The 23,357-nt window shown below is 36.0% G+C and overlaps 1 protein-coding gene across 2 annotated transcripts in view; it reads left to right on the top strand.

Moving 5' to 3' along the window:
- Nucleotides 1–23,357, top strand: part of Ankrd31 (ankyrin repeat domain 31) — a 199,337-nt gene that overhangs the window by 139,045 nt on the left and 36,935 nt on the right. Inside the window, exons 18-23 of one of the 2 annotated variants that reach the window (XM_019209194.2) lie at nt 9,014–9,127; nt 9,324–9,486; nt 11,022–11,137; nt 13,669–13,756; nt 17,026–17,122; nt 19,867–20,833. In XM_019209194.2, coding sequence (XP_019064739.1) covers nt 9,014–9,127; nt 9,324–9,486; nt 11,022–11,137; nt 13,669–13,756; nt 17,026–17,122; nt 19,867–20,833 — 1,545 coding nt within the window. The remainder of the gene's footprint in view (nt 1–9,013; nt 9,128–9,323; nt 9,487–11,021; nt 11,138–13,668; nt 13,757–17,025; nt 17,123–19,866; nt 20,834–23,357) is intronic. The other variant, XM_010635160.2, reaches the window with a different exon arrangement.

Raw genomic sequence — 23,357 nt, 5'->3', positions numbered from 1 at the left:
TGACCCATTCTGCTAGTCTGTTTCTTTTGATTGGTGAGTTGAGACTATTAAAATTGATGGTTTTAACTGATATGTACTGATTTATTCTTGTCATGACTTTTTGTTTTCGTTGGATTCTCCCCCTTTGCATTTAATTTCTTGTCGTGCCTGATGGATTCATTCTGCTGGGCTTCCTGGGGTTGTGATCCTCAGTGTGTTTTCCTAGGATATTGTTTAAGATTTTTTGGAGTGCTGTTTTAGTATTCACGAAGTTTCCAAGGTACTCTTTGTCATGAGATTGTCATTTCTCCATCAATTTTAAAAGATAGTTTTGCAGGGTACATCAGTCTGGGTTGGAGATTGTTTTCTTTTAGGGCTTGAAATGTGTCACTCCACACTCTGCTTGCCTTATGGATTTTTTGAGAAGTCTGATTCTGATGGACTTTCCTTTGTATATGATTTGTTTCTTTTCTCTACTTGTAGAATTTTGTACTTCTGTTGGATTTCTGGAATCTTAACTCTTGTATGTCTTTATATGTGTAGATTTTTTTTATCATGGCTATTTGGAGTCCTATAAGTCTCACTTACCTGGATGTAAAGTTCTTCTACCGTATTTGGGAAGTTTTCTGTCATTACTTCTATGAACCATTTTTTTAATGTCATCTGCATTTTCTCCTGTTTCTTCATTGACTCCAATCAGTCTTACGTTATTCTTCTTTGAATCATCTAGCAGCTCCGGATTGCTCTCCTGTGGCCCTTACTATTTTTAAGAGATTTTTTTTTTCTGGTCACTAATTGTAATCCTATCTTCTATATCTGAAATTCTGTCCTCACATTGGCTCATTCTGCTGTGTAATCTGTTTGCATCTGTTTTATCGATTCCATTTGTTTCCTATGTTGGGATTCCATCATGTTCCTCAGCTCCTCTATGTTTTTATCTGTGTCTACTCTAGATTTATTAATCATTCCCTGTACTATGGGCACAATCTCTGCTGTTATCTGAGAAATTATTTCTGATTTCATTTTTTCCAGGTCCTCTTTTGTTGCCAGTTCAGGGAGTCCAGTTTGTTGAATATCAGATTGTTGTATCTCATTTACCTTTGCCTTAGGTGATCTGGAAATCTGGTTTTGAGACTTATTTCTGTGTCTTCTCATTTAAGCAGATGCAGCCTGCTGTGCCTTTGTTGAGGCCACTTTTTGATCACCCAGTGGTGTCCAGTTCTCAGCAAGCCACTGAGCAGCCTTTATTCTGCTGCACCCCAATATACTAATTCCTGGGTTTAGAATGGTGGCCTTGTATATCCCTGAGCTGACCTATTGTCTGGTGGGCTTCTGGCTGGGGCCATGTACACTTGGGTTGGTAACTAGGTGTGCCTCTCACTTGGGCCCTTATGTAGCTGTTGTGTGGTGGGGGGCTTTGGCTGAGTGCTGTGTATCTCAATTCCTGTTTTCTGTGTAGGCCTCTGGTTAGGGTCTCCAGGCACTTATCCGTGGTATCAGGGCGAGCCTCTGGCTGTTGCTTGTGCATCTGTGTAGTTCTTTTGCAGGTGGGCCCTTGGCTGTGGCTAAAGGTATGGTGAGATTGAGTGAAGCTTGCACACCTGTGCAGCTCTTTTCTAGGTGGGTTGAGGCTTGGCCATGTGTGCCTGCACCTCTGGGGTCAGGGCGCGGCCTGGGATGGGACTCATCTGCAGCCACACCACTCTGGTCCACACAGCTGCTCCCTGGGATGTGTGCACCTTTACCAAAGGTGTGGTGGAACTCTGGATAACTAAGAATATTTTTAAAAGAACAGTTTAAAGGACTTACCATTATTTAATGAATAGGTACTTATTCTATAGCCATATTAATCAAGAAGTATATTACTCTCCTAAGTTAGACCATGGTTTCTCAATGTTGATACTGTTGACACTTTGGACTGGATGTTTCTTTGCTATGGATTGCTGTGCTGTACAATTTATAGGATATTTAACCGCATCTCTGGCCTCTACCCACTAGATGCCAATAGCATCCACACTCCTCATTTGTAACAACTAGAAACATTTGCACTCCATTCATTTCTAAATGTATCTCGGAGGACAAAATAATCCCTAACTAAGAACCACTGAGTTTTATATGTAGAACAAAATAAAGAATTAGAATATTCCCACAAATTTGCAGTCACCTGATTTTTGAAAACACAGCAAAAGCATTTTTAGTAGAGAAAGGATATTCTGTCAACAAATAGAGTTGTACTCTTGGAATTCCATTTGTAAAACCATGAACTCTTTTCACCATATATAAAAATTAATTCAAACTGAATCAGATCTAAATGAAAGAGTCAAACAGTATTCTGAAATACAACTTTGTGAATTTTGAAGTAAAAATTTTCTTAAATTGAATATAAAATACATGAGTTCTAAATGATATAATTAAAATGGCATTATTAATGTCTCAAACTGGGAGAACATATTTCTCCTAAATCATTTATCTGATAATAGCTTGTATCTAGGATGTATAAAGAATTCTTTGAACTCAGTAATCAGATTAACAACCCAATAGACAATAGACACAAGATTTCAGTAGCTACTGCATCAAGAATATATATGATATATATGATGGCAAATATGTGCTTAGAAAGATACTGAGCACCATTCACATTAAAGTAATGCAAATCAAAACCACAATCAGATGACATTACACACCCAATTAAAAAGATTGAGAATGCCAAGTACTGAGGAGACTGTAACACCTACAAGTATTCTATAGATTACTGATGAAAATGCGAATAGTAGACTTGGAAAAACAGTTTGGCATTATTTTATTACCTTAAAAATACACTTACTGGGCTGGGGTTGTAGTTCATTGGTACAGCACTTGCCTGGCAAGGATGAGAACCTGGGTTTGATCTGGAGCACTAAAATGCATGCACACACATACTAAAATGTATGTGTAAATTTACATGTAATATTACATGTAAAAATACAACATGAATTATTGGTCAGTCCCTAGGTATTTACCCAAGAGAAATGAAAAACTTTTGGTTTACACAAAGGTTTACAATAGATTGTATAAGACCTGGACTTTTGGGAAAATTACAGAGTGGTAAACAGCAGAGAGAGAGAGAACCTCTTTGAGATTTGGTGTCCAGATGTTAGAATATGTTAGCATGAGAATAAGGAGGGCAGTAGGTCTCTGGGACCCAGGAAGTATCTGAAGCAAGAATTGAAGCCCATGAGGAGATTAAAGAGAAACATCAATAAAGACCAAAGGAGGTGGCAGGTAGTGCTTTCCACCTGAACCCTGACTCACTGTGTAGTAGCGGCACCTAGAACCTGCAGATGTACTATGACTATGTACTATGAGGCCTCCCTAGAGAAATGTGCCAGTGGAATGGAGCAGTGAATACAGCAGACTGCAGTGGTTGGTGAGTTATTTGGATTCAGATGCTGCCCCCCCACCCCGGCAGGGGTGGCAACTGTTAGCCACCTTGGAGAGAGAGGCCAACTGAGCTCAGAACTCCGAGGAGCTGAGGGCTGACTCCATCTACCAGCTGACAGTGTCAAGTAAAGGCTGCTGAGTTAAATTAGCAGGAGATGATGGAGCCAAGTTTCAGCCAGCAAGGAACTGGGTTCTATCCAGCAGGAGGCACAGAGTGTCTGGAACAAATCAGGTCCCAACCTCATAGCCAGAAACCAACCTGAACTTCAGTGGAACTAAAGATGCACACTTCCTGAGATAATCCACTAACTCACCATAAATCTATGCTTGTTTGGTTGGATTAATCAGCATGGATCTGGACTCTGCCCACTTGGTGTACTAGTGACAGCAGAGACACTCCTTGAAGTGAACATTTTTTTCTTATTTTCTTCTTTTTCTTGATTTTTTTGTTTTGTTTTATTTTCATTGTTCTTGTTTCTATATGAATGTGAATATTCTAGTTTCTTCTTGTTCTCTTTTGCTCTTGCTTTTATTTCTTCCCTCTTTCCCTGCTGTCTTCACCACTTTCCCAAAGTTGTTCTAATCTTCCTGTGTCCTCCATTTTTGTTTCTAATCTCTTCTTCTTTTGTTTCTCTATTTTTCCCCCTTAACTCTTTTAAAATTTTCTCCCCTAAAGATAAAATCCCCATACTGGTGGTTTACTGTATACAATTTTCAGGTTTATATTAGGCTTTGTTTTATAACCATAAATCTAGTGCATAAGCTTAAAGGTGACAATAATTACCACAGTTTGTCATTGTTTAGGCTGTGTTTGATGATATTGTTATTGCTGATTGTACTACCTCAGCCAAGGTGACATAATTGTTCTAATCTGTTGCTGTTACTGATATGCCAAGATTGCAATTGCCTAAGGGTCATAAACAATCCAGTGCCAAAGAACCAGGAGCTTGGCCAAGTAGGCAGCAACTTCTCATCCCCAGTAAGTTAAAGAGATAGGATCTTGAAGCAAACTGAAAGCGCAAAAGCCAGCTATACCTGGAAGACATGTCTGAATAGTCATTTCCTAAAGGTTCTAAATACTAGCAATAGAGCTACTCACCATCAGCAATTTATAAGCATCAAGCCAGGAGCTAAAAAACTTAAGAAAATAGAAAATGAGAAGACAGGACAACCCTAGACTTCTAGCTCACCAAAGACAAACCCAGTGAGCAATGAGATAGAACAATTTGAAATCCACCCACCTGGACTCTCTGAAGTGTTAACAGTAGAAGTAACGAAGCAGATGAATGAGACTAAAAAAATCAAATTGGAAATAATTTCTCAGGTAACTACAAAGATGGTGACCATAATGAAAGACATGCTTGGTGATTCTAGAGCAGATACAGATATAAAAGTAGAAGAGCTCGGGAAAATGATGGAAACTGTGAACCCCCAGCATAGGAAAGAAGTGGAATCCATGAAACAAATTCAAAGGGATATCCAGGACATTAAAAATTCCATTGCAAGGATACATCATAGAATGAGCCAACATGTGGACAGAATATCAGATACAGAAGACAAGATTGCAGTTAGCAATCATGAAAGATTTCTTTAAAATAGCAAGAGATCACAAAAAAATAGTTCCTAAATGATGTAAAGAATAACAAGATTGAATGGAGTCAGTGAAAAAGCAGGGGATAGCACAAATGACATGAAAAAAAATCTGTTCACAGAAGTAACAGTAGAAAACTTTCCAAGCATGGAAAAAGAATTTGACATACAGATAAGTGAGGCATATAGAACTGCAGTTAGCCATGACCAAAAAAATGTACACTGAGGCATATAATAGTCAAGATTTCAGAAATCCAACACAAGAACAGAATACTAAAATATGGTAGAGAAAAGAAACAAATCACCTATAAAAGAAAGCCCATCAGGATTATAGCAGACTTCTCAATACAAACTCGAGTCAAGGAGAGCTTGGAGTGAAGTATTTCAAGCCTTAAACATAACCTCCAACCCAGATTAATGTATCCTACAAAACTGTCTTTCAAAATTGGTGGAAAAATAAGATACTTCATGACAATGAACAGTTGAGAAAATTCAGGACCACCAAACCAGCCCTACAAAATCTTCTGAAAGACATTCTAGAAAGATAATATGGACTACAACTCCATGAACCCCAACAATGAATCCAGCAGGCAAGGTAAGCTATTAAATGGGGGAAAACCAACAACAGGAAAATAACATGACAAGGATATTCTGTACATAATCAGTGATGGCCATCAATGTAAATGGTCTCAATTCTCCAAACACGGGCAGAATGTATCAAGAAGCAAGATCCAACAATATGCTGCATACAAGAAATACATTTAATTGAAAAATTAATAGACTGAAAGTAAAAGTATGGAATACTTTATGCAACAGGAAGCTGGCAAAAAGCAGGGCCAGGTGTTCTTTTTGCAGACAAAGTGGATTTCAAACCAAGACGGATTAAGAGAGGCAGATTAGGTGATTACTTTGCTTCTTGGCCTTTTGACTAAGATCAAGTGCAAAGAAGGTCACTACAATCATTGGAAAGGGAATGATCCAAGAGAAAGGGATAATCATAAATATATTTGTACCAAATACTGGTGCACCTAGCTATGTAAAGCAAATATTAACAAACATGAAACAGTTGTAATGGGGGACCTCAGTACTCCACTCTTACAAACAGATCAACTAGACAAAAAAACCAACAGTGAAATACCAAACTTTTGAATAAATGGACATAGTAAATGTCTACAGAGTGTTCTACTCCAAAACATCAGAATACACATTCTTCTCAGCTACACATGGAACAGTCTCCAAAATAGACCACATGCTTGCTCATAGAACATGCTTAAGTAAATTCAAATGAATTTAAATTATCCCATGCATTATCCCATGTATTATCAGACCATAGTGAAATGAAATTTGAAATCAGTGGCAAAAGAAACTGTAAGAACTTAATAAACACATGGAAATTAACCCTCTTGAACACAAAGGAAATTAAAGAATAAATTAGGTAGTTTCTACATTAGAATGTGCAAGCTCCAAACTAGACCCCAAATCCCTGTCACCTGTAAATAAGTAAATTGTCAAAAAACAGTAGACTTACACACATCAATATGGGTGAATCTCAAAAGTATCATGTTAAGTCAAAGAGACCTGACACAAAAGAGTATATTATAGTACAAATGGAATAGTTTAAAGTAATAGAAACTGATCATGGGTTGTCTGGGACTAAAACTCTCGTAAGGGGTGAGGATGAGGTTTGACTAGAGAGGCAGAAGGGATTTTTTTGTGCTGAAGGAATGTTTCTTAGTCATGTTTGTAGTGATCACTTCAGGAAGGCTGAATTTTGGTGTTTTTTTTTTTAAAAACGGGCTCATTTCTTGGTTATCTAATCTTTGCCAAGTTTTTTGGCCCTTAGGCCTACTTCATATTATTTGGAACTCTCTCCTGTATTAACTAGCTTTTCCTATTTACTAATTTGCTGTCCTAGACAATTTTGTTCTCCGTGAATTTTTTGTTTTAGAATTTTTCCTATTAGTGAATATAATTAAAAAAACCCAGCTATTTAGAGTCTCTGAACTAAATTCTTTGTGTCTTCCAAAGTAATGTATTCAATAAATATAACCATGTTAATGTAGTATTAAAGGCAAGGTCCAGAGAAGGCTTCATCCTAACACATTGCCAAAATATTTAATATGGCCTAACTGTTCAAGAGTCCAGTCAAGCTTCCTTTTATGAAAATAACTCTCTGTCTTTCCCATATAATACCGGAAATAAATTTCTGAAGATTAAGGTCTAGATTTGTAGTTTGCAGAGTTAACCTTGGGGATGATTTAAGAAATCTGAATTTTTAAAAACTTCACAAGTTACTCTGGTGATGAGTCAAGCTTAGAAACAACTGGGTTAAGGTACTTTTAACACTCTTTTAAAAACAGGTAAATTTTCCTTTCATACCTTTAGACTTCACTAAGGTATGTATATGCTGGTTTAATCAGAAATCTTTACAGGAGACTTTTCCATATGCTCTAGTATGTCTGCCATATCCACAGTTGGTCTTTTCACTACTCTAAAGGAAAAATGAGAAGTTAGTTTTGGCTAAAAGCCTTCTGTTTGCCAGATACTATGTAAAAACTCACATTTGATCTGTATAGGTGATTTTTTTTTAATTGAATTTGGGACCTTTTGCTTGTGAGGCAGGTGGCAGTACCACTGAGTTAAATCTCTGGCCTTTATAGGTGATTTTTAAAAATGAGATCAGAGGTGGTAAGCAACTTGTCCAAAGACAGACCTACTAAGTTGCAAGAGTTTTGTATGTTTGACTGTAAAACAAGGGAGCTACCTCTAGACAACAAAGAAGGGCTTTCCTTTGTCTTTTTTGATGGCTCATTTGCTCCTGAATTTCTTTTCTCCATCTCTGGACACAAACAGGGAAACAAAAATGTACTGGCATGCTAGGCATGATGGAACAGTCCTGTAATTCCAGGTGAGACTAAGGCAGGAAGGTTGCAAGTTCAAGCCCTGCATGGGCAACTTAGTGAGGCCTTGTCTTAATATAAAAACATAAAAGACTGGGACATAGGTCAGTGCTCTGGCTCTTGGTTCAGTCCCCAGTATCATGAGAAAACAAAACAAAAAACTATTGGTTCATACTGTGCTCAGGTGGGTAGTTTCTAAGTTTTCCTATGTCTTCAGTACCATGTGACTATTATTTAAATCATATTTACATAGGAAGAGTATTACAATGAAGATTAGGTTGCTAGGTTGAAATATGTCCAAATAGAACAATGTCTAATGGTGTGTTAGTTTTTCATCACTGTGACAGAATACCTCATGTAAATCAGGTTAAAGAATGAAGTACTTATTTTGGCTTATTGTCTCAGAAGTTTCAGTCCATAGTCATTCTATGCTGTGGACTTAGGGCAGTGGTGGCAAACTTATGGCATGGTGCTGCAGCAGGCTGTTTGTTATCATTGAAACTCTTAAGAAGTATGCCATCACCAGACTGAACATCCTGGCAGCATCCAGGAAGCAGAGAGAAGGGGAAGGAAGACAGAGAGGAAGTGGTAGGGACTAAAATATAGCCCCCAAGGTTATACCCCTATGATCAGCTTCCTTAGTGAGGCCCCATCTCCTCTTTCCATCACCTCCCATCAAATTATGACCTTATTAATGGATCAGTCCACTTGAAGTTAGATTTTTTTGTGATCCAATCATTTCCCCCAAAGCTCATCAGCTGGCAACTAAGCCTTCACCACATAAGTTTTAGGGACATTTCAAAAATTTGTAATATAGTTTGTAATAGCATCCTGAAGCAGTTCTTGCCCTCTTCTTTACCCTGTCCTCTAACAGCCTGGAGAAGGAGAAAATGCTCGTTTAATGAGATAGGGTAAATAATTCTGGGCATCAGTGAATCTGTGTTTGCCTGTAAGTGGCCAAATCCACACCGTATCCAAGCCTATACTGCCCAATAAGATAGCTGTAGGCTAAATTTTACTATTTAAATTTGAAGAAAGTAAAACTAAAAATTCTTCAGTCACAGTAGCCACATTTCATATGCTTCATAGCCATATGTGACTAATGACCACTTTATCGAATACAGCACAGACTATTTCATCATCACAGAAAATTCAGCTGTGCAGAAGTGATCAAGAAGTGGACCTGCCTGTGCATAACTCTTACTGCGATGAAGGCAGCACATTGGGCTTTCATATTAGTATGTTTTTATGGGTTCTCTTATGGGGATCAATCAGGCCAAATCAATGGATCAGTTTACCATTGCTATATCAAATTTAACTTAAAAATTTCTTGATCAGAGTTTGAATACTTTTTATATAATTTCTAATGCTTACTAGTGGTATCTTGAGACAAAAACATATGTGTAGAGATAACTTTGAAAAACTACGTTGTAGGCAGCAGAGATACTACTACAACATGGAGCAAATCCTAATAAAAAAGATCAAACACAGAAGACTGCTTTGGATCAAGCGGATAATGAAAAAATGAAAGAGTTGCTAAAATCTTATGGTGCTCTTGAGACCAATAATAGAGATGAGAGTAGTGCTGCAGTCACTGGTATGTATGTCAGGATTATTTGCTGTTTTATAAGATGTATATCTCAGAAAAATCTTCATTGTAATATGAATTGTTTCAAAACTGAAGAGAGGTATTTCTTAAATTCTTGAAAATCCATTCTGTACTATTAGAAATTAGCATTTTCAAATTTGGTTTAATTTATAGATCACATGATCCTTGTGGGTTGGAGTTGCATGTTGAAATGAAACCTATATCATTCATTAATCAAATAATATCCCTACCTCTGAGAGTGAGATAGAAACGTAACTGAAACCAGGCAGATTAGTTTACTTGTAGTGGGGCTAGAAAAATGTGACATTATATAATGCCTTTGCAACTAAAATTTTATTATTGCAAAATTTGTAATGATACATAAATTTGTTGAGCTCATGCCAACTTTTTAAGAATCTAATATTCTAGTATAAGAATATTAATTTGTAAAGCAAATATATTATACTTGTATGTATGAGTAATATGTATTATAATGAAAGGACTATTTCAAGGGAATATATTGCCAGGCAAAATTTTATGGATTTTTTTTTTTTAGCAGTAGTTTGCATTTCATTCACTGTTCAGGAAAGGGAATTGTTCTTCCTTATTTCCTCAAGCTTGAGCCTTTGCTTATAGAAGCAGCAGCTCAAGAACATACCTGCCCTTGCTATGAAGGAGAATGCTGGGAGTGAGAATCCCTGTCATGCTCTGCCCCCTCAATCTACCACCCTCCTCACCAAACTGTTGATTTTCAAGGGAGGAAAATTACTGATACGACTGGATAGACCAAGGATTTATTGTGTAATATTTTACTAATCAGCAAGATCATGTGGCCAGGGTCAAAAATGCAAAGTTTTCTTTATATTGGTTGCCACCATATATTAAATCTGTAGGGTCAGGGCCTTTCTTAGGGTTATAGCTATTTCTCTCTCCCTCTTCAGGCCATACATGAAGGAAAGTGCAAGTCCAATATTTAGCTAATCTCATAGTGTTAGAGAAATCTTGCATTTGGAGTTAATAGGAGTCTGTTATAAAGTGCTGTATCTGTTTTCATGTGTCTTTGTACATTTAATTGGTAAGGCATCCTAGAAAGTTGAGGGGTATAGAATAAGTGGTATTATGGAGAGAGAGAATCCATAACAGAAGAAGGATTCAAGAAGACTTTACAGATAAATGAATAGTCATAGATCAGTCAGTAAGATCTGGTTTTGGCTAGCTGTATGACATTGTACAACTTCCTGAACTTTGCCGAAGGAAGCCTCATTTTCTTCTATAAAATCAGTGTAATAAACTGCCTACGTCAAAGGATTCACAGGAAGATTAAAAAAGATGATTCACAGAATGTTTGTCAACTAGATTGTGAGAATTGCTTAGTAGATACTAGCCATATTATTCAATTAGTAATAACAATGAGATTCTAATTAGTATTAAGATATAATTGTAGACTAAATTTATCCTTCCCATCCCTGTCACCATTAAAACTGATCAAATGAAGCTAAATTTTTGCACATTCTTACTATATTTTCTAACTTTATTTTTTAAAGTAAAAACTACTACGACTCGATCAAAAAGATACAAACAGTGTTTGTGCAAAGAGGACAAAACTGTTGATCCTCCTTCCCCTTCACACCAAGAAGAAAGAAGAGAAAACTTTCCCATGGTGAGTAAAATTGAAATCCTTTCACTCTTCAGTCTAGAAAATGCCGTTCATTGAGCCAGGCAGCCATTGGCTCTTGGCAGCACTCTCCATTTTAAGGACACACAGGTTGCCAGTGTTTTTTGTCATAAGAAAATAAGATAAAATTGGGCAGAATATGCCAAGAAGATATCCATTGTGGTTCAGTCTCAGTTATGTGCACGGAATATGGAACATTTCTGCTTATCTTAGCACCTATTGAGTTGTTTGGCTACTTGTCCCCCAGACACTGCCACTATTGTCGAGTGTCTTCATTCATTTACAAAGTGTCTAGACTAAGCAGTATATAGAAAAGACTCTGGAACCCAAGTAGAGAAAAGGAAACCTGATTAAGCTGTCCTGGATCCCACATGATTTTTAGTAATATAGTTTGTTTTTTAATTCATTAAGTTTATTGGTACATTTTAGGTATACAGTATGATGTCATTCATCATTGGGAATTTGTACCTTTGCATGATTTATCTTGGTTATTTTTTCCCTATCCCCCTGCCCTCCCTTCAACCCCTCCACCCCTCCCTATTTACAAAGAATTTGTTTCTGTTTTTCCTATTCTCAAATTTACTCTTTTCCCTTATGAAACCCATCATAGGAAGGTAGATTTTTGTAAAAAGAAAAATACCCGAATAATTACTCAATAAATTTTCATATTTATTGTTAAGGTGGATATTCTCAGTTTGATAAAAAGACACAGTTTACTAGACACAAACTTCTTAAGTAAGGTAGAATCCTTAAAGAAAATCTTTTGAGTAAGTTGGCACATCCTGGATGTGAAGGCGATCTGGCTGCGACATCTGTCACCCCATTAATCGCCAGGGTTGATTCAGCTGATCTGGCTGGCTAGGCGGGTGTCCCCTTCCTCCCTCACTATTCCATGTGCATCCCTCCCAAAGCTGCGCGCTCGGTTGAAGAGGACCACCCCCAATAGAGGAGGACGTTTTCCTTGGTCAAGGATATACGAGTAGCTGTGCTCCCCTGCTAGAACCTTCAAACAAGCTCTCAAGATTGAATACATCCACAGTATGGGCAAGACAAAAGAAATTTGGCACCAGAAAATATTTTCTTTTTCCTAACCTGTAGGTAGAGGCTTAGCCGAGGCATAAGTGTAACCTTTAGTTTTCTTTTATAACTTTTCTCTTTTTTTGTAAGCCATGCACTATGTAAAGAAGTAAACCTTAGGGGGAGGGTTGTTTGTTTTATATATTTGAATTTTAGAATTTCATTTTGATGGCATTTAGTAAATGACAATAGTAAGGCTGCTCTACCAGTTAATTAGGTAATTTTATTGTGTGTGTTTTCTTGTGATCATCAAAGTGAAACTTCACAGCCACATACTTCAGAAGGGTTTGAGGACCTACACATTTTAAAGATGAATGTATATTGAGAATTTATGAAAGGATAGACAATATAAGTCAATCCATCAGTCATCATTTATTTAACAGCTGTGTATCTAGCAATGTGTAAATCATATACAAATATAAAATCTGATCCTGCCTATAAAACCTCATTGTCTTAATGAGGAAATATGTAAGACAGTATATATATTGTTATGGGTTAGACCTAAAATGTCCCCCAGAAGTCTCATGTGTTCAGAGGTGGGGCTTTTGAAAGATGATTGAATGATGGAATGCTTTACTCGTGGTATTAGTCTGTTGAGCTCATTGCTGAACAGGCTGTTAGGAGATGGGGCCTAGTTAGAGATAGTGGGTAACGGGGAGTGTGATCTTCAACCATGTTTTCTTGCCCCTAGTTCCTCCTTTCTCTCTGCTCTCTGGCTGCCGTAGGCTAAGCCACTTGCCTTGCCATGCCATGCCACTCCACCATGCCATTTCTGCCTAGGAGCCAATCATGCATGGACTGAACCCTCTGAAATTATGAACCAAAATAAGCCTCTCCTAGTTTAAGTTTCAGGTGTTTTCCCAGCAAAGAGAAAGTGAATTAATATACATAGTAATACTAAATTATAATACTAAATTACACAGCTCTGAAATTCTTAACTCAGAAAAGAAAAATCATTGTGAAATTAATCAAGGGTTTCATATATGGAATGAGTTTTACATAACAATAATAACCAATATTTGAGCTCTTTGTGCTGGCATTGTCCTTAGCACTCTATATGTGTTGCTTATTTCAGGCATAGTAAGGGTAAGTAATTTGCTGGAATTATCCAGCTGGGAAGAGTTGTAGTCGGGATTACAACCAGGTGATCTGGTTCTGTAGCCAATTCCATGATTTTCTCTCACAACAAAGAGAAATATCTGGACAGAGTGAATTAAAGCCATTGTAGACAAGAAGAAAAGTATGAACACAGCATGAAAGGGTGGAAATATATGCCCTTGGTAAGTTTGTGATATTTATAAAGACTACAAAACATGTATACATTTGGAGGATGTAGAGAATTGAGCATTTTTAGCATTTATTTACTGTATGTTTGTCAGTGGCATACCAGGGAGCACATCTACCATAATAGTAAAGTTTTTAATATTTTTGTTTGGTAGCAGCAGAGCATCAGTGCCATTCTACAAGATATAGAGGAAAACCAACAAAAGTTATTAGAGTTTGAAATAAGGAACTCTAAGGATGCAGGTAAGTATGTTCTCATAGTCACGTGTGGTTGTTTCAGGCATCAAGCAGCATTGGTACCTCATTCTGAAGGTACATATTCATTTTAAAGTTCTCAATGGCTGAAAAAAGAGGTCTCTTTTTATATGAGAATATTTAAGGCATCAGGAATTAGAGTCAGTGATACAAACCAATAGTTGTGTAATTGTTAACAAAGATCTATATTCAAGATGGCTATGGCAACCTTTAAAAATAGATCAGAATAGCAGTGTGCAGTGTCAACACAGATGGAGAAGATCCTCATACTTTTTAGATGAGCACATAAACCAGGTGGATGCCTTACTGCAAAACACTAATGATTAAAAATAGCAAATTAGACTCTGATACCTAACCTAATAATCTTAATTTCTCAAAACTTTAGTGAACATTTATAAATGCTCAGTGGCTCATGGTTATATTTTCTTCAGTTAGATTCCAATCTGGATTTTTAAAATTTTTGTTTTTATTAGTACAGTGTTTACAGTACATAATGATTACATCCATTGTGCAGAGGTTATATATGTACATAACACAGTTTAATTCTTTTTATATCCCCTTCCCTCCATCTCTGGGTCCCCTTCTAATTTGCAAAAAAAGAAAAATAAAAGATTATAGGAGTCATATCATATCTTAAAAGTTAAAACTAGTTTTAATTTTTTGTTACAGTATAGGGATTGAACACAGGGCTGATCTATATCTTCAGCCCTTTTTGTTTTATATTTTGACAAGGTTTTGCTGTGATGTCCAGGCTGGGCTCAAACTTTCAAGCCTCCTGTCTTAGCTGCTACAGTACTGACATTGTAGATGTGCACCACCGCACCCAGCCTCACCAGCCATTTGTATAACAGGATGCAGCCATTAGTTCACTTCTTGTCCTAATTCATGTTTGTGTAGCCTTTTGGAAAAAAATTTTCATTTTAAATTAGATCCATCTACCTTTTATCCTGGCCTAAAATGTGATACATATTATATTTTGAGTAAAATTATATAAAATAAGTCATATTCCCAAGAAAATATGTATACTTAGTGTATTTTACTTAGTACTTATAATACCTTATGCATTTGAGATTATTTTTCTAATTTTGTAATTTTTATTATAAAATACATACATAGTAGATACACACCCCAAAATAATAAAGAATAGAAAAATGCTAAAATTACCTCCTGCCCCTCACTACATTTTGATGTTGTTCTTTATGGTTACATGGTATACTGTTCAATAAATGTTTCAGTGCACTAAATTTTTCCTTTTTGTTAAACATCTAGATTATTTTCAATTTTTTGTTATTATGTTACAACATGCAGCTTTTTCTAGTACATGATTATCTTCTTAGGAAAGATTAATAGAATTAGAATTAATGGGCCAAGTTATATAAACATTTAATAATCTATTGATTTATATTGACAGATGAATCTCCCAGAGCATTATGTACTAATTTTCACTTTAAGCAACACAATCCAGTATGTATGTGTATGTGATAGCATTAATATTTTCATTTAAAATGACCTTACTAGTTTAATTAAAAAATATTTCATACTTTCAGTAGCCTTGTGATTTTTAATTTCTTTCTTTTTTTTGATCCTCAGACTCGAACTCAGGGCCTCACACTTCATAGGCAGGTGTTGCACCACTTCGCTACATCCCCAGCTGTTTTATTTCTTACTTTGTGTATTGACTATTCTATGCTTCATTTATTAATTAGTTGGAACCTGGTTACATGGTAAAATTATTGGTGTTTTTCTCTACTGCTGTTACAAATACTTTTCAGCCACTTGACTTTTTATGTGTAATGTGTGTTTGTTAAGGTTTTAATACATATATTTCAAATTATGTAAGTAAAAAATCTATTAGCCTTTTTTTATATTCCTATTTCTTTGAATGCTTAGAAGCTTTTCTTCCTTCCTCCCAGATTTTATCATTTAATTTTATTCTGTCCTAATCAGTTTGCCAAGTAATCATGACCCTTTTATTTTTGTTTCACTGCCCCTTAAGGGAAGAGAGGTAAGGCGATGAAACTCTAGAGTTCTTGGCCTGTCACTAAATGCGGGCTGTGGTTGGCTCTGCTCCTCTCTGGAGGATGTTCAAACCTCAGTCTCTTGAGAGCAGTTTTCTGAGATTCTTCTGAAATCTCTATAGTTCTGTCAGGATAGAAGGCCTGTGTTGCAGGTAGTGTACATTTCCCTTTCCCTCTGCCCTCTTAGTCTTTCTTGGCTGCTTTTTGTTGTGGTGGTGGTGGTGGTGTTTTTGTTGTTGTTTGTTTGTTTTTCCTGGAGGCACATGCTGTGCAGAGGTTTGTAGGCAGAAGCCCTCACCAGCAGATCACAGGGCAGGACAGATTAAGCCATTGTGGGCAGACTACCCTTCCACCTTGGACCCAGGCACAAGGTAGACAGTTACTTTCTGCCCCCACGGTGACTTTCTCTTTACTCTGCTTTAGAAGTTCCTCATTCATGACCCACAGATGTTCAGGTAGAAAACCAGGTACCAACTCACTGTAGAGACTCCCCCCCACACACACTCACTGAAAAGTAGTATGCAGGTAGGCTTTGGCAAATTCAAACATTTAAAAATTAGTAGGGTTTCACTTTCTCATGGATATGAAGTGTTTGTAAAGGGGGAGGGGAGGAGGGGGTGAAGGGAGGGCAGGGACAAGGGGAAAAATGAGAACCAAGACCTGTCATGTAAAGGTACAAGATCCCAATGATGAATGTAACTGTACTGTATACCTAAAATGTACCAATAAACTCAATGAGGAAAAAAAAATAAAGAAGAATTCACCCTGTCAAAAAAAATGCGTAGGGTAGCATTTTTATGTAAGGAAATTAAATGATTGGTCATTTTGTTAAAAGGAGGGAAGGAGGAAAAAAGGGAAGGAAAGACAAGTGAAAGCAGTATGAAAGAAGGGGGAGCAAGAGAAAGAGAAAGGAAGGCAGGGTGAGAGGGCAAACTAGCTAACCATAGAGGTACTAGAGGTTAATCCAGGCTCTCTGAGTTCAATCAGTGGGGCAGAACAATTAGAATTTAGGTGGGCTGCTCTTTCTTGGTGCATTGTTCTTACCTATACTATACCTTAGGGCATTTCCTTGGGATTATTTAATTAAACAAACCTTATTTAGATGTCTGAATCATTAATATTAGAGAAGTGCGTAGATAATAATGGCTTTTTAAAATTCAGCAGTAGGGCAGACCTGTGTGACCAAATTTAAAATTTGATATCCTACAGTTAACTGACTTATTATTACCATCTTTGTAGAACAATACATTGAAAAGATGTTGGAAATAAAAGAGATTATGGATAATGTACTTGCCAAACAGAAAGCAGAAAGGGATGATTTGGCTAAAAAATACAGGTGAGTAAAACAAAATTGGAGTGCTTGAGAGTTTCTATAATGAGTACATTTTTAAATACAAGAGTGCTATAGTTGAGATTGAGAATGTCTCCCAAAGTCACATGTGTTCAAGCCTTAGTGCCCCACTGGGAACTGTTGGGAAGTGGGGAAAACTCAGAGATGGGGCCTGTCTTCTAGTCACTGGGGAAAGCCATAAAAGGGGTGCTGTGACCTTGGTCCCTTTCTTTTCCTCCGTTCTTTCATGGCTTGACTTGAACAATAGCTTTGTTCTTTCACCTGCTCTTCCCTAATGTGCTGCCTCAGTACAGGCCCAGCATTGAGATCAACTGACCACGAACTGAAGCCTCTAAGACCATGAACCAAAATAACCTTTTTCAAAGTTTATTATCTCGGGTATTTATTACAATAAAAGAAAGATAGCTAATAAATAGGTAGACCTAGAATTTCTTAAGAATACAAATATTGCTCAAGACCCAAAAATGACTTCATATGGTTGTCTAATCTGTTACATCCATGGGGAATTGTACTTTCCAGAAAGATATTTTTCTACTTTATTACTTAAATATTCATAAAAGAACATTTTAATACCTGAAAAAGTTGTCTACAGTGAAGAATTTAGTGAAAGTCTGGTTCTGAACTCACAAATAAATGTCTTTAGCACATTCAAATTTTCTGCTTTAATTTTTTTCTTATTATTACAAATGTCCTAGGAAGTTAATTTGTGTATGTGTGTAATGTGTATAGTGTGTATGCGTGTGTATGTGTGTGCACATGCACACTTTCAATATTTTAGGTTCCTGAGTTTTACCCTGATAATACTATATTGATTATATGCCTCTTCTCATTTTTTTGGAGAAAAATGTTCTGTATCTGTTTCTTGTTTAGGCATTTTTATTAGCTTTTCATAGACTTAGTTACATATGTACTCCACTATTCATATTTAATTTTTCTATTTTCTTTATATTCTTGTCTAATAATCAGTCACTTAACATCTAATATATAGTTTTTTCCTAAACTTATTTGAAGATCACTTTTAATTTTTATATATAAGCCCGCTATCTTTTATCTTCATTTTTTCTTCCTCTCCAGTGAGTAAATATTTTGAGTTTCTTTTTATTTTCTGAATTGTTTTTCTGGTGAGTAGGTGAGCATTTATGAGCTACAAATGGGTAATTGGCCACAGAATATTTTATAAGGTTTTTAGAGAATCTAGCTTTAATTTTCCTTTATATCCTATGGTGAACAATGCACTGGAATTTTGAAAAAATTCTGACCAGTTGGGGTTTCAAGTTGTAAATTCTTACTACTGTCACTGTAAGACTCTAGATCTTGCTATGGGTAATCTAAAGAGAACATCTTTTTTTTTTTTGTCTGAACTCTTTTTCACATAGGCTTAAGTATGATGATATTACTGGTTTTACTTCTTTATCCAGAGTTTTTGCATTTTATGCTATCAGTTGTTAGCTAATTTGATTTCTTCTTCTTGCTCCTTCCACTTCAGCACTACTACTTTTAACATACAATTTCTGGTGGTTCAGTGCCAACAACTCTAAACTTTAATAGGAAAGCAAAGTAGCTATGCTATTGCTGTTCTTTAAAACACCAGCTTTTGCAGCATGACCTAGAGATTCCTAGTGGATCTGTGAAGTGAGTTCAGTTAATCTGTGAGGTAAAAACTATTTTTTATACTAATACTAAGATGTTATTTGTTCATGAGTGTAGAATGGAATTTTCCACAGGCTACCTGATGGCCAGTGGAATGCCTTCTTATATATTCTTGTATTTTTGAAAATTTCAGTTACAGTGTCTAAAACAATAAATACTAATAATTATAATCTATATGAAAAAACCCTTTGATTTCCTCAGTGATTTTTTAAGAGTATGCCTAGGTCCTGAGAACAGTTAGAAACAAAGTGTACAATATGCTGACACTTAGTATGGGATAGGTAGGCTTAACCAAAAGGCCAAAAGATGTAGAGGTGTGAGGAGCCATTTGCTCTATACTTCTAAGTGTCTTTGTTACAGGTTCAAAGGACAAGTACAGAAATGACTTGATGAACTAATATTTCTCAGGTCTAGTTGAGTTATGATTGTTGACAAAACAATCTTGTTCCTCTAGCCGGGCGTGGTGGTGCATGCCTGTAATCCCAGCACTCGGGGGACTGAGGCAGGAGGATTGCTGTGAGTTCAAGACCAACCTGGGCTACATGATGAGTTCCAGATCAGTCTCAACTACATAGTGAGACCCTGTCTCAAAAAACCAAACAAACAACAACAACAAAAAAAAAAAAAAAAAAAAAAAAAAAAAAAAACAGTCTTGTTCCTCTGTAACTAAGGGAACCTGAGTGGAACTTACTCCCAAATGTACTTTCTAATATTAACCTTTCCACTTAAACAGGTAATCAGCCCCCAAACATAATGAATGAGGGTTCTCCTCAGATACAAATTTCTTTGTACCTTTCAATCAAAGATAAAAATCTAGATAAACAATCCAAATTTTATTCCTCTTCTATGGTTGGTTCAAGACTGATAATGATATGATTATAAATCACATACTAAAAAATGGCAAACTCACTGTAAATAAAAGAGTTTGTTTCCTTTCAAAGGTTAAATACATTTTGAAGGTAGACTTTTATATACTTCAAGCTGATTAAAATTGAAAGAATACCTTTAACATCTAAATAACTGTTAAAAAGCTTTCTGCTGTATTTATATTTTTTTCCTCTTTCTGTTTCTTCCTGAAGGGTGTCCATAGAGTCATTTAAACATGGAGTCCTGAGAGAACAACTGGCCAATTTGGCCACAAGACAGAAGAGACTTTTGGTGGCAGCAAAAAACCAGAAAAATATTAGCCTGAAAATTCAAAATTATAAGAATACCACATCCTTGCCTGGTCTTCATTTAAGAAAGTTATCATCCAGCTTAGACATCTCCAGTGACAAAGGCAGCCAAGAGCTTACAAGGCTGGAAAATTTAGGGCAGCTGCAAGATCCTGTCCACCTTGATTGTGGAAGCGTGAAAGAAACAGCATTGTCTCCAGAGACTTGGAATGATGGCCAAAATACAAATATTTGTCCAAATTCCAGAGGATTTTCTAGAAATGAGATGAATTTGAAACAAGATAACGGTGATTGTACCTTGGATGATTTTTCAAAATCCAGACATTCACATAACACTGAGAAGATTAAGTCATCCTCCAAACATGTTTTTATTGTTCAAACAGAACACTCACAAAAAGAAAATGATCGTTCAGAAAAAATAACCGAAGATCATGAATTCTGTAGTTCTTCTGCCACAAGCACGTTAAATATTTCTGAATGCACAATTAGCCTTTCCCAAAATGATGCTTATTTATCAACTGTTATTTCAGACCAAGACCTTTCCCATTGTGATCCCAAAAGAAGAAATAAGAAAACAGCTTCCCAGCTACCACCTGGTGGGGTCTCAGAATCTCTGGCACATCAAAGTAGTGCTGTTTTAGGCACTGATACTGGACATCCCATAAAATCATATCTTAAAAAGACAGCTTCTGCCATTCCATGTGCAAATGACAGGCAGATCTCTTCTTCCTCTGAGTCTGGTCATCGACATAATATTAAAAAGCCTTTAAGTTTTAGCACAACTCCTAAAAAGAAATGTATGCAGATAAAAGATTTGATATTACTAGGAAAAATTAAGCCAGGAAATAACATTTTGGAATTCAGAACACAGGTATTTTATTTTGGGGTTTTTTTTGTTGTTGTTGGTTTTTTTTTGGGGGGGGTGTTGGTACTGGGAATCTAACTTGGGACCTTGCATATGCAAGCCAGGCGGTGGCACCACTGAGCTGAATCCCAAGCCCATAGGTATTCTTTTCGTTAATCTAAAACCATGCAAGTTTTATAATAGTAAATTTGCTGTCACACAGTGTAGGTATTCAGAGGTTTAGTTGGGCTTCCTGAGTGGAGGGACACAGCCACTGTATTCTTAGCCAGTGAAATCATGCTTCTGGAATTATCCTGATACCATTTCGTCACAAGTACCTGTGGTTTCTCAGACTAGAAATAGTTTCAGAAATGATTTCAAAAATGAGCAGTGAACTGCTAAAGCATCGCCTAAAGGAGCAAGTATAGTTTATCTTCTGTAGAAGCTCAATTTAGAACCAAAGAGTGAATTGCACTTTAGGTAATATGACTCAATTAAAATAATATCATTAATTCATAAAAGTGGAGGGAAAAGATTCTTAGACATGTCTATTAAAAATGCTTCTTCTCATCTTTCTCCACATTCAGTTTTTGAAAGAGGAATTTAGAGTGCCAAGGATCGCAGAGTCCTTGAATCCTTCTTTGCTTATGGATCAATCTAACAGAAATTGATGCAAGTGATAATTTAATTTGAATAATCCTGTTTTCCAACACTTCCCTTTCTGAATAACAAAGCTTTTCCTATTTAAGAAACTTTACTTAGAAGTCAAGATAAAAATATTTTAATTTTAAAGCTCTGAATTAATTTTATGACTGAATTAGTGGCTTGATCGCAGATCTCTGTGTTCTAGCTTGCTCATCTGTTGGCTAACTTATTGCTAGGTACTACCTGTTTTAGATAAGCCAAAGCAGTTCAAATTTTAGTAGATAACTCAAACTTTGACAGTTGTTACTTCTTCAAATAATCCATGAATAATTTTAGTAGAGTTTTTTCATATCTAAGCTATTTTTCTTCAGTAGATTTATTGAGATATTTATTGAGATATAGTTTACATACAAAAATACTGCATATATTTTAAATGTACAGTTTTGGAAGTTATGACATATGTGTACATCTATGAAGTCATGGCCCAAAACAAGATAATGAACTACCCGTGGGCCCTAGAAGTTTCTTCTTGTATACCTCCTTTACACCCTTCCTTTTCCTTGCCAGTCCCCAGTTGATTACTGGTCTGCGTTCTGTATCCATACACTAGATTTCATTACTAAGATTTCTCTGTAAGTGGAATTATGCATTATATATTCATTTTATCTGACTTCTTTCTCTGAATATAATTTTTTGAGATTCATCTTCTATGTGTCAATAGTTCATTCCTTTCTTTTTTCTTGGGCAGTATTTGATGGTTTATCAGTTCACTTATCATAGACACTTAGGTTGTTTCTAGTTGTTGGCTATTACATATAAAGCTACTATGAATTTTGGTGTACAGATTATGGTATGACATAGGCTTTTATTTTTCCTGGGTAAATAAATATGTCAGAATAAAGTTGCTGAATCATTGGCACCATAGATATACATTGAACTTTATAAGAAACTGCTAAAGTTTTTTGTAAAATTTTTATAATTCTATCAATTATATATGAGAGTTATAGTTCTATATCATCACTAATGCCTAGGATAATCAGTCTTTCAATTTTAGTGAAGCTAACATGTAGTGTAGATGTGTGTAGTGTATATTATGGAACAGGTATATATGTGTAGTGAGTAATCATTGTGAGTTTAATTTGCATGGTCATAATGATTAATAATGCTGAACAGCTGTATTGTTTTGTTTTGTTTTGGTACTGGGGATCAAACTCAGGACCTTGTACTTGCAAGGCAGGTGGTGGAACCACTGAGCTAAATCCCTGGCCCAAACAGCTGTATTATGTATTGTGCATATTCTTTTAGTAAAGTGTTCAGATTTGTTGCCCATTTTTAAATTGTGGCTTACTGTGTTTTCAGATATATACACACACACATGCATTTTTTTAAACTTTATTGTGGTATGTCTTTTCATTCGCTTAACATTTTTTAACTTTTCATGTTTAATACATTTACTGAGAGGCTTTAGAATTTCTTTATCAGTATATGTTTGCAGTACGTAGTGTTTACATTCCTTGTGTGGAGTTTGTACATTTACAAAACGAGTCTTACTTTCTTTTTTCATCTCCTTTCACTCTCCCTCTACCTTCCTCCATCTCTTGATTGTCTTACCATTCAAGAAAGATCTATTCTCTGCGTCCTATTTTCTTTTATTTTGCTCTATTTATAATTTGACCTTTTCATATAAGAGAAACCATGCAGTATTTAAGCATGCATGTCTGCACTTACTTAACTTAATGTTGTGGTTCCAAGGTGCATCCATTTTCTCTTTATAGCAGTGTAGTACTTACTCCATCATGTATAAATACCATTTTCTTTATTCATTCATCCATTAATGTACATATAGCCCACATCCAAGATTTAGCTATTATTAATTGAGCTGCTATAAACATGAATATCTATATAT

This window comes from Fukomys damarensis, unplaced genomic scaffold (genome assembly GCF_012274545.1).
Source record: "Fukomys damarensis isolate Sample0158 unplaced genomic scaffold, DMR_v1.0_HiC HiC_scaffold_1, whole genome shotgun sequence".
NCBI lineage: Eukaryota > Metazoa > Chordata > Mammalia > Rodentia > Bathyergidae > Fukomys > Fukomys damarensis.
This window is presented reverse-complemented; position numbering and strand designations above follow the sequence as displayed.